Source organism: Colletotrichum higginsianum, chromosome 1 (assembly GCF_001672515.1).
Source record: "Colletotrichum higginsianum IMI 349063 chromosome 1, whole genome shotgun sequence".
Taxonomy (NCBI): Eukaryota; Fungi; Ascomycota; class Sordariomycetes; order Glomerellales; family Glomerellaceae; genus Colletotrichum; species Colletotrichum higginsianum.
In genome coordinates this window covers 2,027,288-2,044,441 of record NC_030954.1, presented here as the reverse complement: position 1 = coordinate 2,044,441, position 17,154 = coordinate 2,027,288, and the positions used below count along the sequence as shown (strand labels likewise).

General features: G+C 52.1%; 2 protein-coding genes across 2 annotated transcripts; both read right to left on the bottom strand.

Moving 5' to 3' along the window:
- Nucleotides 1-137: 137 nt before the first annotated feature.
- CH63R_00632 (RecQ family ATP-dependent DNA helicase) lies at nt 138-5,329 on the bottom strand (the record flags this gene model as incomplete). The annotated part of the gene is made up of 3 exons (XM_018295607.1): nt 138-1,337; nt 1,391-4,860; nt 4,909-5,329. 3 exons carry the CDS (start codon nt 5,327-5,329, stop codon nt 138-140), a joined length of 5,091 nt encoding a protein of 1,696 aa, XP_018163969.1.
- A 1,493-nt stretch (nt 5,330-6,822) lies between these two features.
- Nucleotides 6,823-8,406, bottom strand: CH63R_00631 (Nitrite transporter; the record flags this gene model as incomplete). Its single annotated transcript, XM_018295606.1, has 2 exons — nt 6,823-8,211; nt 8,272-8,406. The coding sequence occupies 2 exons, from the start codon at nt 8,404-8,406 to the stop codon at nt 6,823-6,825; spliced, it is 1,524 nt and encodes a 507-aa protein (XP_018163968.1).
- Between the last annotated feature and the right edge of the window lie 8,748 nt (nt 8,407-17,154).

Below are 17,154 nucleotides of genomic sequence, written 5' to 3'. Positions count from 1 at the left end.
CTTTTTTCCCCCATAAAAAGCCATGCCTTGCAATGAGACAGGTTCCTCCGTCGCCGTGGGTGTCAGTGTTTGTCTTCTCGTGTCTGTCATATCTCTTCAGTCCCTGTCGCCCCTCCGCTACCCAATTCTCCGTTCCCTCAATGCGGCATCAGTCCAATGCCGCCGCCACCTCCCCGGCCGCCTCTCTTCCCGCCTCTGGAGACATAGCTCGTCATAGAGCTGTTCTTCGAGCCTGCAACAGTCGCACCGCCGCCGTTCCTCCTGCTTGCACCGCCAGTTGCCTTCTTTTTGGCTACGCCACCCCCTTGCTTCTTGAAGCCCGCCCACGTGCTGGAGCTTTTGCGAGAGCCCGATCTTCGGCCGCCCCGGGCACCTGCGCCGCGACCTCGTGTGGAGTTCGACGATGAGGTTCGAGATGGGGGGGCTGTGTCAAGTTCCCTCATTCGCTCGTTCCACTCCTGGACGGCAGGCACGAGGGGAGGCGGACCGCTACTAAAATACTTCGAGGATTCCTCTTCCTCTTCCCCTTCCTCATCGTCCTCGTTCTCGTCGGAGCTGATCAGGTCTACTATGTCCTGCTCGCCCGCACTCATGTCTTCGTCCCCATCCTCTGTGCCTATCATGGCCCTGTAGTTGCTTTGGAAGCGCTTGATCAGAGGGATGAACTTGTTTCCGAACTTGTCCACTTTCTCTGGCTCGATCCCTACAATCTGGCACATCTGAGGTAGAGTCGTTGTCCACCGAATGGCCATTTCCTGAAAGCTCTTCTCGGAAAAGAGAGGTTTCCGGAGACCCTGCGCGTTGCGCAAAGACTCTTCAAGTTGCTTTGCCTCCTCGACAAAGTTGTGCACGACGTCTTGATGCAGTTCATCAAGGCCGACCAAACGTCCGTCGCCTTCGATACGAGGCCCAATATCCCTAGAGGTATTTCCTCGCTTGCGAGACTTGGGCAGTGGCTCGAATCCGTCGTCGGAATCGTTGTCAGACATGACGAAGCCGTCTTTGGCGTAGCCGTTTGAGTGCGTAGAAAGATCCTGGTCTTCGGCCTCATGTCGCACCATCTCATCTTCTTCGTCAGAATCAACGATGACCGCTAGAGCCTTGCCCTTCTTCCTCGCGTTGAGAGTTGTTCGGGCTTGGGCGGGCGAGGAAACATTCGTCGAAGGCGGCAGACGTCTTGATGGCTCCTCGTCTAGATCCTGCTCGTCGTCCTTCTTGCTTCTTTTAGTCCGCTTTTTCGGCTTTGGTGCCAACGGTTCTCTATTCCTATCAGAGACCTGGACCGACAATAGCAGTTTGCGGCGCCCGTTGGTGAACAAATGAGCATTGCGGCCAACCTAGGAGCAAATTAGTTGGCTGATAACCAGACCACGCTGGTATGATGACTTACAATGAGGTATTGGATCGCGATGCCGGCCCTCTTGTTTACTACGTTCTCCTCTTCAAGAGCCTCTTCGGCTGTGAGCCTGTCGAGGATACGCTCGATCTCGTGCTTCTTCATCCCCTTGGCGATGCCGTGGGGATCGTCAGGATGGGGATCAATCGTCCTTTGGTACTTCTTTCCCATCAAAATCTCACTGCACTGATTTATAGTCAGGCGTTCGTGAAGCTCAATGGTCCGAATGGCGGCGTTGGCAAGTTCAGAAAAGTCATGCTGTTCAAATACGGCCCCCGCTCTGCAGTTGTCGCACGTCTTCTCGCAGTCATCCGAGTTGAAGACCTCTCCGAAGTAGCGAAGAATTTCAACACGACGGCAATTCTCCCGGTTGTCGCAGAAAGCAGTGACCCTGTTGAGCATAATCCTTTGTCGTTCTTTTTGCACCTCGCTACCCTCGCCATCTGCAATCATCTTCTTCAAGGTGGCGACATCCTGGTATCCAAAGAACAGAATGCAGTCCGAGGGGTTGCCATCTCTTCCGGCACGTCCTGTTTCTTGGTAGTAGCCTTCCAGACTCTTGGGGACCGAGTGGTGAATGACAAATCGTACGTCAGGTTTGTCAATGCCCATGCCAAAAGCAATCGTTGCTACGACGACATGAATCTTGTCTGCTTGCCATTCTCGCTGCACTCTGATTCTGTCTTCAGGCGTCATTTGCGCATGATAATGGTTTGCTTTCACACCGTATTGGGATCGGAGTTTTTCGGCCACCTGCTCAGAAGTCTTTCTCGACAGAGTATAGATGATTCCACACTGGCCGTCATACTTGGACATAATCAGATCAGCGATCTTGTGGATCAGCTCCTTTTCTTTCCTGCGAACCTCGTACGTGAGGTTTGGCCGGTTGAAGCTCTGGGAAAACACTTGGCAGCTGTCCATGCCCAGATTGTGCTTGATGTCAACAATGACGTTCTGGGTCGCCGTCGCCGTAAGTGCAATGATTGGAACTGTAGGGAATTGATGACGGAGTTTGCCGAGAGCCTTGTAGTCTGGGCGGAAATCGTGACCCCATTGACTGACGCAATGAGCTTCGTCGATGACAATCCGTGCGAGCCTCTTATTAACATATAGATTCGTCAAGGCCCTCATGAAATTCTGACTGTTGTTCAACATTTCTGGCGTAACGTACAGGAGCTGGATATAGAGTTCCGGGCTCCTTTCTTTGAACGAAGAGAATATCTGGTTCCGCTTCTGCGCATTCGTTTCGCCGTTGAGAGAGACCGCCTGGATGTTGAGAGCTGACATGTGGTCCACCTGATCTTGCATGAGACTGAGCAAAGGGGATACGACAATTGTGATTCCCCTCGTCTTCCCGCTGCTGATTATAGCTGGCAGTTGGTAGCAAAGAGATTTACCTCCGCCTGTCGGCATTAGCACGAAGGCGTCCTTGCCGGCGAGCGTGGCGTTGATCGCCTCAAGCTGGTTCGAGCGAAATCCTCTCATCCTGAATCTGTCTTTCAGGGCCTTCCGCACGTCTGCAGACCATGAATGTTTCATCAGCTCGGGAGGGATTGACAGCTTCGCTTTTGCCGGCTCCCTTTTCTTCAAGGGTTCGATAGCCCTTGAGAGCTGGCTAGCGTTGCCCGAGGTTGCAGCAAGCACACCCCTGCCCCTAGTGGTTTCGGCGGATGAAGATTGGCGAAGTTCGAAGTCCTGAGCGAGCGCAAGCATGTCTGCGTCGGTATCATCGCCATAATCGCTCGACATCTCTTGAGCACGCGGGCGGGTTTTCTTAAGAGGAGTTCGGCGATTCGGCGTCGGTCTGAGCACTTGTGGCGCAGCAGGATGAAATGGGTCAAAATCATCTTCAATATCGTCAAAAAAGTCGTCATCGAATTCATCCCGCCGGGACTGCTTGACACTTGCGCTCCTCGACGGCTCGGGTCTGCCTCGGAGAAACGGCGGGGGCGAACAATCCCTGGGATCGGTGAGTCTGGACGACCCAGGAAACTGCGTCTGATGGATAACTTGATTGTCCATCTCTGTGGTCGCTTGCCCATCCCTTGATGTCCGGGACAGATCTTTGTTGCCGGGCTGAGTACTCATGACGATCGACTTTGATCTACGATAATCTTCGATAAAAGATTCGTCGTCTATGCCAACACCAGGAAGAAGCTGGCCAATGGATTGTTCCAAGTCCCCAACTTTGTCCGCGAGGCCATCTAAACGATTCTCGTCCTCTTCAGTGTCGCGGCCTTCATCGTAAGCATCGGCGATATGCATTGCAAGAGACTCTCTCTCATCCATGAGCATGGCGTGAGACCTGAGAAGGTCGGAAACTTCCTTCAAGCCAGCTTGTTGCTTCAACAGCAACTCCTTTGCGCTCTTGACTTGGGCGCGGTCATCTCTTGAGCCCTCGCGTAGAACTCTTGCATACTCCTTTGAGTTCTGCTCGAGCTGATCCTGAATCATTTTCTCCTTGGCCTCCAGAGAGTCTGGGTTGCTCAAGATGAACTTAAGTATCGCTGGTTTCTGCCCCTGGGATGAGGCGCTTTGTTGGGACAGTGGCTTGTTCATGTCCTGTCGGGGTAGGGGTTTCATCTGATGCGCCTCGGCTGGTGTGCGATGATTTGCAGCTTGCAACACCGATGAGTCAGACCTGGAGGGAGTATCGGGGGCCACAAGTCCGTCAGACAACTCCAAATCATCCAAAGGAATTGACGACGGTCTTGATCTTGCTGTCAACAGTACTCCGGTACGTCTGCTCGGCGTAGCAAGAAGCTCATCATCAATATCTTCATCACCAAACTCGTCGTCGTCGGAATCTTGGATAACCCGAGGTCTGCTACGTTGCTTGTTGTTCGTGCTCGCTTGGAGATTCAGTGGCTTGATTTTGCTGCTCGATTCGGGGCTTGATGGTATTTGTAGCGCTTTGCTCGGAGTCCTTCCAAGGGCCTGCTGGGCTCCCAATGCCATAGGTATGCGGCGCGGGGTCCCGCTCCCGTTCCCTTCGTCCGTCATCTTGTAGGTGCGCTGCGTCCGGCTGATTGTCTGCGTGATGGTCCGTTCCTCGATAACGCCGCTGTCAGTAGTCGCCCGACGAATACTTGACGGTATAGTCTTTGGTCCCTTGACTGAACGACTACCCTTGGGGGCCGGTGTTCCCAGTGTCTTGTAGATGTCCGGAAATTCATCCGAGTTGGAGTCTGAGTCCAACTCTGTCTTGCTCATCTCTGTGCTTTTTCTCTTCTGGCCACGTTTGACCAACGGGTCTGGGATTGGAGCATGCACGTCGTTCCATGCTGCAACTTCGTCGTCAAATGCCATAGAGTCTGATGACATGATCATATCATTGCCAGTCAAATCGAGGATTTCGTCGTCATCGTCATCGAGGAAATCCGGTGTACCTGCGGGTGCAGTTTTTCGTCTTTCTTCTTGAGAAGATGACGGAAGGTTTCGGCTGATTCGCCCTAGTTGTGCGTCTGCATCGGGTCAATACAAGTGAGCTTGAGACTATGACCTATGCTCACCTTCTTGCTGCAGCTTCGCCGTATAAGCTTGCTGAAACCGCCCACCACTTGTCGTCGAGGATGGTGTCAGCAACTGCTGCTGCTTCATTGCCAGCGAGGGCTTCCTATGCCTCGCAGACGAGGTCAGCCTCGCCATTGAGGCAGAGCTTCCTGCTGTTGCCACCCTAGTATCTTGTGGCTGTTCCACCGCGTTGAAGGCATGAAGTGCGGTTCCTACAGGCGAAAAATCGGGTATTGGTTGAGAAATCGAATGGCTTGGAAGCCCTTGTTGAGAGTTTGAGCTGCTGAAGCGGCTCTGCGACTGCGACGATGCGGGGCCAAGGGGATCGCGAGCTGGTGGGAAGAAGAGATCGGTGGGTTTGGATATCGCGACGTTACTCAGCAGCCAGGAGACTTGATCCCCGAGGTTGTTTCGAGTCATTTATCCGACTGCAAGAGTTGTGCACTGGGGTTGATAGACGTCATCGGGGACGGCCTGGGCGTGAATGAGGCACTTTGGTAGATCGTTGCAAGGTCAGCCGTTGATGTTTACACAGCTGCGCGATGGTGATGTCGACCGCGTTTAACCCCCACCACTTTACCTACTTAGCGTGTCGGCGCGTCTATCCAGGATTAGTCATGCATCGGCTCTCGTCTTCACGTGATCTGGCGTCCAAGTGGCAAAGCCTCGGGGAATCTCTTATCAGAGTGGACGATACGGCTGAAAGAGCCAATTGAATCCACCCATGATTCTGTCTTTTGTTTCTAGGAGGGAGTTAAGGTCTCCAGGCATCCTACTTGTCTTGCCCGAAGCCTCTGAAACTTGGAGAGAAGTCGACTTGTTCTCGGTGTCTGGGAGCCGCAAAAAAAGGGATTCAAAGCTCCCCCAGTACTCATTGGTCGAAGTAGAGGCTCCGAGCTATTCAGAAATACACCCTGCTGCAAAGCTGACCGAGCGCTGCCCTTTTCAGGTCAATTCTTCAGTTTCTCTCCCAGTCCATAGTCCATAATTCTTGAAGAAACACTATCAACAGTCAAAATCCTTAGATGGAAGGATGTTGTAAAGCTCAATGATCATGACAGGAAAGATGGGTCATATTCTGTATGTTCATCGCTGCATCCCCGGAAGGTCCTTCTCAAACCCCGAATCGCTTAAGCATGACGATAAGCTTAGCATGCGCCTGGATCCTGCACGTCTAGCGCAGACTTCCCCGGACGATGGCTTGTCCCTCTTATCTCTTTGTGAAAAGAGACTTACACCGTGGAGGCGAGAGGGTGGATGCTGCCCCGTGGGCTGGACGGCCGCACCTTCGGGTAGGTGCAGATCAAGATGTGCAGATAAGATGGCATGCAGTCAAGAGGGAGTTTCTGGGGAATGTGTCCGCCGGTCTGCCCCTCTCGAGTGTGGGGGCCACCATTGACGTCAGGATTCTTCATGTCTCTGTGTGTCGGCTTCGTGAGCAACTCACTGTACGATCAATTGTATTATATCTCAAACAATCGTGTGTTGGTTGGGCGACCGGTACGTGTGAGAGATAGGAAAGCCCCTGTTGCTTGATAATCCTTCGAAACTAGAGCGATCCACATTTCCGTCATGCGGAGCGAGTAAAAGTCTCGTTTTGGGTAGCATATTCTTTTGCATGTACAGATGCAACCCTCAAAAATATTGTAAACAAAAGTTACGGGAAATTGTTGGAATGACACAAAATACGAGTACACGACAGAAGGACGATGCAAGGTGGTTTAGACATCAGATTGCTTGAAGACCAAATTATTCACTAAATTCTAACCTTGGATATCATATTGCCCTTTCCCGTACTCCATTCTCATTTTCCCGTAATCCCTCCGATTCCCAAAAGGCATGCAAAACAGCAATGAATAATAATAAAGAGGCCGTTAACAGAGTCATCAGTCAACCTTCACGAAGACCCAGGCTCAGTGGCGCTGGTTCTTCGGGAGCGGGTGGATCCAGGAAACACCAAGGTTGACAGCGATGTGGATGCAGCCAATGACCCAGAAGCCCTTGGCGTAGTTGGTGCCGTTGTCCATGAAACGGAAGATGATGGCGAAGATGACACCGCCAAAATTCCCTCCAGCGCCGGTAACACCGGACACAATGCCGTTGGCGTGGCCGTGAACATGAGGGATAAGGCCAAAGTTGGCACCGTTTCCTGCCTCGTGGAAGACAGCCATAAGGAAGACAAGGCCGAACATCGTGGCTTCTTTGTGGGGGTTGATCTGGCCGATGAGAATCAAGAGAGCGCCAGTGAGAAGACCGCAGACTGTGATCCAGCCCTTCTTGAGCCAAAGATTGTGGCCACCATATCGGTAGAGGAGGTCAGACACGACACCGCCGGCAGGGCGGGTGATGATGTTGAGAAATCCGAACATGGCGGCCCAGTTGCTGGCACCAGTCTGGCCGAGAGAAGGGAAGTTCTTCAAGTAGTAGGAGGAGAGGATGGAGTTGATGGCCAGCTCACCGCCGAACGAGCAGCCGTAGGTGGCGACATGGAAGACGGTCTGAGGAGAAAAAACAACCTTCATAGCGTCCTTGAAAGTCGGGTTGACTACAGTGTCTCCTTGAGCGGTCTCAACCATCTCGGTGCGGGAGAGAGGAGCTTCGTTGCCGGCGATGACACCGTTCTTTCCGTGAGTGCTACTCTTCTCCTCGTCAGATGCCATGGAGCCGGCAGTACGATCGGTAATGCCCCCAGGAACATCGACGACAGCGTTGACACCGTGAGATTGCAGGTTCTCCTGAGCATGGAGATGACGGTCGGCCCATTTGCCAGTAGGGGTGTCTTCGCATAGGAGAAGAAGGCCCAGACCACACACAAAGAGGCAAATGACGGGGACGATGAAGGTCAAGCGCCACGCCTGACCAGGAGAGTAGCCACGTGCATGAACGAAGGAGTCGTAGACAGCGGGCATAACGAAGTAGGTTATCCCACCGCCTGCGTTGCCCCAACCGCCAGCAAGGGCATTGGCAGTTCCGACCACGTTCTTGTCGAAGAAGCCTGTGCACCACACCTGGCAGGGGACGAAAGTCGCGCCAAGGACACCAATGAAGAAACGGCTGATGTAGAGGCCTGTGGCATTCGTAACCAACGGAGCAAGGCCAATGGGCAGTGTGCCGATGAGCAATAGGGAGCCGAAGACGATGCGGGAACCAAATCGGTCACAAGCAGGGCCGGCGATGAGGCGCATAAATAGTGTCGCGACCAAAGAAACAATGTTGGAGTTGGCGACTTGGGCGTTAGTCAACTTCAGGTCCTTCTTGATGGTCACCGTCAACAACGGTGGGAAAGTGTACCATGCCCAGAACTACGTGTCAAGTCAGCGATGAGGCCCGATTTATTGAGTGTCCGGGCGGCTTATACGCACGGCAATCATGAAGCCAAGCCATGAGAAGTGGAACGCGCGCGCATAGACATTGAAAATGTTCAAGACCGGAATACTGCGGGCCTTGCGATTGACAGGGTTCACCTCAGGTGCCCTCCAAAGAACAGAAAGTTGCATTTTGCAAGTTTTGAGGTTGTTGTTCGTGATGCTTCGGGCTCGTGATCTGGAGTTTGTAGTATCGGCTTAGGGAGGTTCGTGTAAGTCGTCAATAATGGGACGGGAAGCTTTTCGAGAGGGCCCCGGGTTGAGATCTGTCGTAAGAATCTCTGTAACAATGTCGTCGAGTTGTTGGATGATGTTCTCTCCGGACAATACACCTTGAAGGCTCAGTGACGAGGTCTTATATGGCTGCTTGCAATTGATTGACATGCGGTTCTAGAGATTGGAAACGGTTTGAGCATCTCCGGAAGAACGACGCGCTAGGCCAAATCAAATCTGCCGTGAGCAATCCCTTGCTCTACCAGTGGAGATACAAGGGGAAGGGCAAGGGAGGGGGGGCCGCAATCGAGAGGGTGAAAGAGAGGTGCGGGTGTGATGGAGGCGGCCAAGCGGCGCCCAGAGACCAGACCGGACCAACTTGTGCGGTAGCCTTAATAGCGGGCTAGCCTGTCGATCTCTCTGATAAGAATCTCTGACCGGGAGAAGGGCGGAAATGACACAATTCTTCCTGTAGCGTATGTAGGTTGGAGGACTAGGACAGTGTCTCGAAGGACAGTCCCGGTGCTGCACGTTTTGTCTCGATCCACTCGACCCTCTTGATGGCCGGGAGCCAAGGAGAAGCTCGAAGAATTGACAGGTATACCCGGGTGTGTGTCTTGCGAGGTTGTCCAGGGGGTTGGGCTCGGAACCAAGCGAGATGGTGTCACTGAGAGAGCGAGCACGTTGGAAACCTCGTTCAGAGCTGATTAGATCGCGGGTGAGATCGTTGATGGCAAGGTTGATAAGTCGAGGCTTTCCCCAGATGTTCACGACCCAGCTGAAAGAAGCCCGGTTTCCATTAAGCACCGATATTGACGAGGAGGCGAGATCCTGAGATTGGGTAGGTGGCGCTGGCTGTCCGCTCTTGCGACTCTCATCGTCAGGATAGCGAAGCACTCTGAGCCGATAAGGCGAGAAGAATAGCCTCTTACTCCGGGCCCATGCCTTATCTCGACGGTCTTTGCCTGTCTAGGATACTCAGTAAAGTGCTTTGGAAGAGCAATGATTGGACGGCGCCGAAAGGGAACGGGGAGCAATACGACGAAACAGAGGCTTGCGAGCTTGTTGCTTATCTCTGGGAGGCTCATAGAGGCGCTCGAGATGCAGTCGGGACGGGCGAACCAGGCCCCACCCCTGGCATCCAAGAGATAAGGATTCTGACTCTAGTAGCTGACTGGTGTATGCGTGAATCGCTGGCGTCGGTCTCCAGGGGTCCCATTCGAGGGCGATATGTGTCTTGAAGTTCCAGCTATGGCTCTTGAACTGGCATGAGTGGCGATTTCGAGCTGAATTTCTTCGTGCCCTTCCAGTTTGTCGTTGGGTGAATGATGTGGTGGAGGGGATGAGTTTACGAGGCCCTGGCGGCCCTGGACGACGATTAAACCTCGAGAGCTGGCTTGGCTGCCTTGAGGTAGACGAGACTAGAGATTCGGCGGGATGTCGAATGGACACGGGCTGCAGATTGCATGGCAGTCCCTTGAAGTTGAAGCCAGCTACAACACTAGCCGGCAGCCATTGTCATCTAGCGCGGGCGGCGCTGTAGTACGAAAATGCCAGAGGATTGGGCCCAGCGTTGATCCGGATCCTGGACGTACCGTTCCTAGGCGACTGGCAAGGGATAGATGGATGGTGGATGGCTTTGGTGAAATTCGAAACCGTACAATTGGGCAATGGCATGGGCCCCTCCCGACTCCCCTAAGTGTCCTGCCGAGCCCCGTCTCTCTCTCTCTCTCTCTCACTCACTCACTCCACACTGCTGATGCCCCTAAGATCTTCCCAGGCAAGGTGTGTGCGCAAAGGTGATGAAAAATTAGGATGACTGGGAGTTTGGGTTGGCAAGCTGCATCCGGGGGGAGGTTGAGATAAGATAAAGAGATAGCGGAGCCAAGGAAGCCCCCGGCGCACATGGATCCACTACCAGGGGTGCACGGGTGCTCCATGGATTATGTCAGCCGGTTTGCCCCCACGTCAATCCCGCTTGTCTGGTTCATGTCCTTCAGTCTCCCGTCGCGGCGTGCATCCCCGGCTTGCCGACTTCCCTACCTTCCACCGTGCCGCGATGGGGCCTAGACTCCGACTCGAACACAGCTTCACTTCTCCATGGCCTCCCCTTTGGAACCATGGCTGTGTCTCAACGCCGGGCGAAGCGTGCAACTCGACGCTACCACGTCTGCCATGGATGGATTCGGCACAGCGGCCGTGGGTTGCGGGCGTTTCGAACGGCCCTTTCAGCCTCCACTTAACGCGGCATTGCGGACCCTTTTTGCCTTTTCGCACGTGTAAGTCAACCTCCGCGGAGTTGTTCAATTCAAGATAACGGAACGACCACTTCGACCAGCCGCATAACTCTCAAGGCACACAACGGCCCATGCGTCATGCGTGTGTGCGAGATACCTTCAATCAACTCCCATGTGCTGAATTTCAAGATCGGTTCCCAGATCTGGTAAGCCACCACATGCGATCCACCGCATGGCGATGACAACAACAACAACAACAACAACAACAACAACAACAAAGAGGGCAGGCATTCGGAGTGTTTTTCGATGCCTTTGAGTGTCGTCGTCGGGACCTACTTGTAGTTCTAGGGAGTTCGTCCATCCAAAGGTCTCTATCAGTGCCTATCTCACCCCTGGCCTGCATGCTTCCAGCATATCCTGCTTGCGCAGGAACACCCTCCCCCCCCCCCAAAAAAAAAGTCCAGTTATTATCTATCAGTGTGCTCCAAAGCGAGTATGGAGAGAACCTTTTGGTTTGGTAGTGGCTGCAGCGGTGCATCTCATTTGTGCCCGACTGATCGAAGGCTCGTTCCGGCCTTGTTTAGAAGCCACACATATCGAGGGACAAGCTTCGGCCGCAGCATTAGCAATGTTGAGCCATTCGTTATCTGGCGCAATCACGCCGAGACACATGAAGTATTGGGTTCGTCATGCCATGGACTGACTGCGCAGCCCGCGTGGGGTCCAGTAACCAGCCCCAACGCGCACCACGCTGCTTCAGAACTCCATGAACAGGTCTACAGATCGCTCCCTCGCCTGAGCAAGTGGATCGGATTTTGCATCTCCGGTCGACGTCGACGCCCATATCTCTGCCCAACGAGAAACTTTCACGGCCGGTTTCGGCCTGCAGGATCTGACATTCCCAGAAGCTTGCCTGCCGCCTCATCTTGCGGCCCGATTGATATCACATTCTATCGCAGGAGTCTGGATTACTTGAAACGATGTGATGAATTGAAGGCGGCTATCCTGCGACGTTGGCGAGGATTCCAGGGCAGAAGCTGTGGCGCTCCCTAGTATTCCCGCCAGTGCCGTGAATCCTGGCTGATACTGATTACCAGGCTCCGGTGTGAATCTTCCACGCGGTACGGAGGAACAGACACCGTCAGTCGAGGAGGTGAGAGACGTCGCTGGAGTCATCCTAAATCTTCTCTCAGCGTTTGGATACTTGCGTGCCATGAGATGACCCTAGGGCAACTTGTGCTCGACTGACGACGAGCCTTGGGAAGCCTACTAACTGACATGCCTTCCGATAAGCCAAGAAAGGATTTCTAGGTATGAGAGGTCACCTTATCATGGGCCAGTGGAAGGCGCACCCAAGCATACAGCTTCTGCTCCGTATGCCCAAACCTTTGTCCTGTCTTCTATCTATACTCTTATTCACGTTCGAAGCTCTCGCTTTCACTCAGCAAGGCTTTGCTCATGTACTTTCTCCTGCCCAGGTTTCGCAATTGTCGCAGGCTCTCCTAAGTCCAAGATTCTTCGTCTTGGTTTGTCTAACAGCCCTCGGTCCATTACCTCCTCTGTTTGCTCTTTCTCCTACCCCTATCTTTCTTTCTGGTTCAACTTGAAAGATACGCTGACGGACTTGGTCTGCTATGCGGCCGGCTAGACAGATCAACGACATCTTTCCTCGCTGCAATAACGATTATACCCAATCCTGTCGCTAGTCTAACCCCGTGAGATATAGCCGTTCGAAAGTACATAGGCCGACTCTCAATCACGTTCCTCTCAACCCGGGGCTGCAGCGCTCGAAGACATCATGTTCTTGCATTAGATTCTTCTTGGCCGTCTTGGACGTTCATCTTTCCGCCGATGCTCAACACTGACGCTGGAGATGTAGCACCTACCGGACGAGGAGTCTACCCCGTTACACCAAGCCTCTTCCTTCTTCCTCAGGAGCGTAAGGTTTTGGGGCAAACGGTTGTTGGACGAAATCGTCCCCTCAACCAGACATTCTTATCGACGAAAGCCCCGTTGGAGAGACAAAATTCGGATGCCACCATCTTCGATACCTTCTCGGCCGCAGGCTGAAGATCTACAATCATAAGCCAGAAGTTTACTTGTTGAGCAACTGAGGGAGCCCGGTAGTCGAACTAATGTTCTAGAAAGGCCTAGCTTCGCTGTGATGGATATCACTGAGGTGCCAAAATGGGCACCGTATCAGTTGCCTAGCTGACTTCTCTTGGTTTCCAGGCAAATATTCAAGATATTCGTGTTCAACGAGTTGATTCAAAGTGTCTTCTACTTTCCTGGCGGGTGTCAAAGATAGGTACTCTAGCCCCTGAAGTACAGACATCTGTTGGGCATCGATAGTCATGGCCACAGCTTCAGTCCCATTCCTAGAGGTGGAGGGCCAAAATGATGTGATGCACGAGATAATCTTATTCCTCGGCATCCCCGCCCGATTTATTCGACCCATTCGCAATCATCGTGTTATTCGTCAGTTGTGACACTGCAAGTGGTGGAGATGAATCGCTAGGGAGACTTGTATCCGTGATCGACTTTCTTGACTCCCACGGTCGTTCCATCTAGGCTTAGGCTAGCTTGTCGAAACCTGTTCGCTATCTTCTGAAGCATTATTGACGAAGGATTCGCTTGTTTTTCGTCGAACGTTTCTTGGGGGTCTTGCTACGAGCCTCTACTTCAGTCCAGGGAGGAATCGAGGTTGACCATGGAGAGGATTGGACCTTACCACTTGAGGAGGCCCTCGAGGAGGCACTCGAGGATACTCTTTCGACCTTTTATGTCTTGCAATTATGAAAATAAGATGGTGATAAGTTGCAACATCAAGTCTCTCTTTCTCCATCAAACCCCCATTTCGCAAAAGACATTACAATTCTATTAAGCTTATACGCAAGTGTTCGGTAACCCCTGCCTTGGTGCCATTATACAGTCACCCAAACCATATGAAGCAACAATCGTTATTCTCATCACCTTTGGCTTCAGGCTTGAACCACTCTCGTCAATGGAGGGTCCACGCAGACTCTGGAACCAAACCATCCGTCCTCCATAGACTACTCACAACCTTCTCCCGTCACCAACTTTCCTAAAGGCAGGATGCTATCCGCCCGGCTAGCTCAATCGGTAGAGCGTGAGACTCTTAATCTCAAGGTTGTGTGTTCGACCCGTAAGTGCTTTATAACGCTCGTCTGTTTCGAAAGACCCAATTTTGACAAGATATCAGCCACGTCGGGCTCAATTCCCGTCCGCGATTGACGCATCCAATCCTTTTTCCCTCCGTTTTCTTTCCCTTTTGAAATTTTTTTGTTCTAACTAGAGTACAGGGAATTCCGGTTGTTCCTTTGTCTCTCCTGAAAATCCCAAGTGGACTTGCTGTGTGCGATTAGGGCTTCTGATGTAGTTGGCTCTAGATCAACGACTACGATTTGTTGGTAGGAAGTACGAGCTTATACGGTGGACACCCTCCTGTCTCCATCCAAAGACCAACTCGAATCGTTAGAAGTTCTTTCGGTTCGCGAAAGGTCTATTGCTTTCGGGCTTACCACTATTTGCTCATCCCTTCTTGGACATCTTGGTTCTCGAGCTTCTGAAAGACTATTGTGGAAGGATTACAGATACACCGGTGTTTACTTACCCAATAAGCACGCTGCAGGTCTATCGCTGCGTGTTAGACTCGGTATTGTCCGGCCATTTTCCAGAAGCGAACGAGTTTTTGTGTCAACAACAAACGGCACATTGTGAATATGAATTAGGGACCCCCACACTTGAGTGAAGCCGAGTCTTCGATAAACTTGGGATGCGGAAAAAGCAAGCGCATGATTGGAACTGCCTGCTCGGAGTAGTGATTATATGGGTGCGGATCCGGCAAAGGACGAGTAGTTACGAAGACCGCTTGACTTTGATCTTGAAGCTCCTACTTGATCAATGTCGACGTACTTTGTCAATATTGTGCCGTTGGTTCCCTTGGACTATTCTGTGTCATTGGGGACACCCGCGTAGTCAAACCCCGTGGAGGAACATGTTACATGTTACATAAGTTGTTATACTGGGACGGTTTGGGATAATCGGCTGCACCAAGCCAACAAGTACATCTGAGCTGCACAACGCTTATCATAATTTAGGATGTGCTAGAACAGAGTCTTAAGGTAGCCACGGTGAAAAATCCATTGTCATTGCCTAGTGGTCTAAGTGGAAGTGTACTTGGTCGGGCAGTGCGTCAGATGAATAACTATACACATATACACACCTCATCACATGCTACTTTGTAGGAAAGGCCATGTTGTTATCACCGACAGTTTATTCAATGCTGCCCTCTGAGACTTTCAAGCTGTGACATCCGACACCTCCACAAGCCTACAGAGACATGCTGAAAGACGTCTTTCCAGTGTATCCGATATGGTAATTCGTAGCCGGTTCTTGTCTGTCTGCTGTTTCCATACTTCACGCTGAACTATCTGCAATGAGAGGAATGACCCCGGCATTCCTACAATTAGAAGACGTGATCTGGGGAAAGAGAATGTACACATCAGAGGGAGGGCCTGTCGCAATTCCAAGCAAAATGGGTGCTGGAAGAAGAGAGGCAGAAGTGGCTGACAGCACAGTAGACTGCGATGTGATGAACATGTTTGACTTGGCGTAGTCAGTGCTGGTCTTCTGGACCCTGGGAAAGCCATCCGTCGTTACGCTTGCAACATGTTTGGCTCTTGACCAGATACTATTCTGAACTCTACGATGAATGAACCAAGTGATCAGAGTAATCACTCCCAGTAAATATTATTCGATGATGTGCACCGGGACGTGAGGCAGAAACAGCTCGATATGCTTGGGGCAGCGATTGTCCTCTGACCCAGTAGTCAGCCATCTAGACGCTTTCGTCCTTCTTCAAGGCGTGTTTTCCTTTGCCTCTTTCAATCACGCCCCGAGCTAGGTAACAATGGGCCAATTGGTGACATTCCAGACGCTCCCAATGAGAACGTCGCCAAAACATTCATGCCGCCCGATCATGGGCACGGGGTCCCTCAGAGCCGCGAGGTTCGGCCAGCCCGGCAAGGTACGCCGCTCCATGCTGTTTCTCCTCCTTTCACCGTGAGATGTGAGTGCAATTACAGGATAAAAGCAAGACCTTGGAGAGCAAGCAATCTTACTGGCTTCAAATTGATCCATAAGCTGTCAATCATAAACAATTCGGGAGGAGCGCACGATCGGGACCACAGCATCCTAAGCTACTGACCACAAAGATCGACGAAAAGTAGCCCATGCCGCATACTGTTGCTGGAACTACAAGAGGGACAGGGGACCGTTTTATCAACGCCCCATTGGAGATAACAAGAGGTAGCAACGGGGGATGGGGTTGGCTTTCCAGAGTCACAACATACCACGAGCGTGATGATGCCGCCTCTTACATTGGCGCTGCTGATAGTCTCTGGTGATCGGTCATTAATTCCTTTATGGCATGATTTGGGGTCTCGTCTCAAGTTAATGACGTAGCAAAACCCTTTTGAGTATATAATTACAGCGCCAACAGACGCAGTCGGAGTAAAGTTTAAGAAACGTCAAAAATATGGCAGCACTCAAAGTCACGTCGATGGTGCAAGGGCCAGACGAATTCTCATGTCATATTAAAGGAGCAGAGCAATCCCAGATCACCAGGTAAAACACCCGCCAACACGTCACCCATCCACCACCTTGTTCAAAAAGCCAGGTCCTTGCGCCTAATTTTGCTTGACGCGGCCTTCATCGGCCCCTCGCTGCCGGAGTCGACTGATGAAAGTGTCAGTATACCAAGGAATCCGCTATCACATACATGATCAAGGTTACCCCTCCGACGCGAACCCTTTATTAGAAGCAGCATTTTGGGTGCGTGATACCCATGGCAGCGATGTGACTTCTTATGGGCTGGCTTTGCCGCGTCGGGAGGAAGGCGCATGCTCCCACAACGTCTCCCGAGATGAGGAAGCCGAAAGTATAATACATTAAATGGAGTTGAGTCGCATCGTGTCCGGGAAACCCCCATCCTTTACCGAACGAAGCGTTCACTCCCCCAGTCGAGCAATCCGACTAGATCAAGGTCGAGGACTTCCGGAGTTGCCGGTAGGACGAGGCAGAGACGCTTCTGTATCTGGGAAATGGAAAAACGATCCGAAACAGAGGCAGTCCATGTAGTTTGTGAAGAGATGTAAGAGAAAAATACAACTGGTTCCAGTTTCAAAGAATGCCGATCCCGGATCGCCGGAGTTAACACAGCACAGAGTTTCCCGTCGTCCCTAGAAAAACCGGGGTTGCAATCTACCAACCGAGTCATGGTGTTCAGTTCGTGTCAGGTTTTGCAACTGTAACAATCTTGCAGGCTGGGCATCTGGCTTCAGTCCGACCGGGCAGGAGTTATGTCAAGCGATTATCGGTTTATAGTAATCGTTAGCGGTGCTGTAAA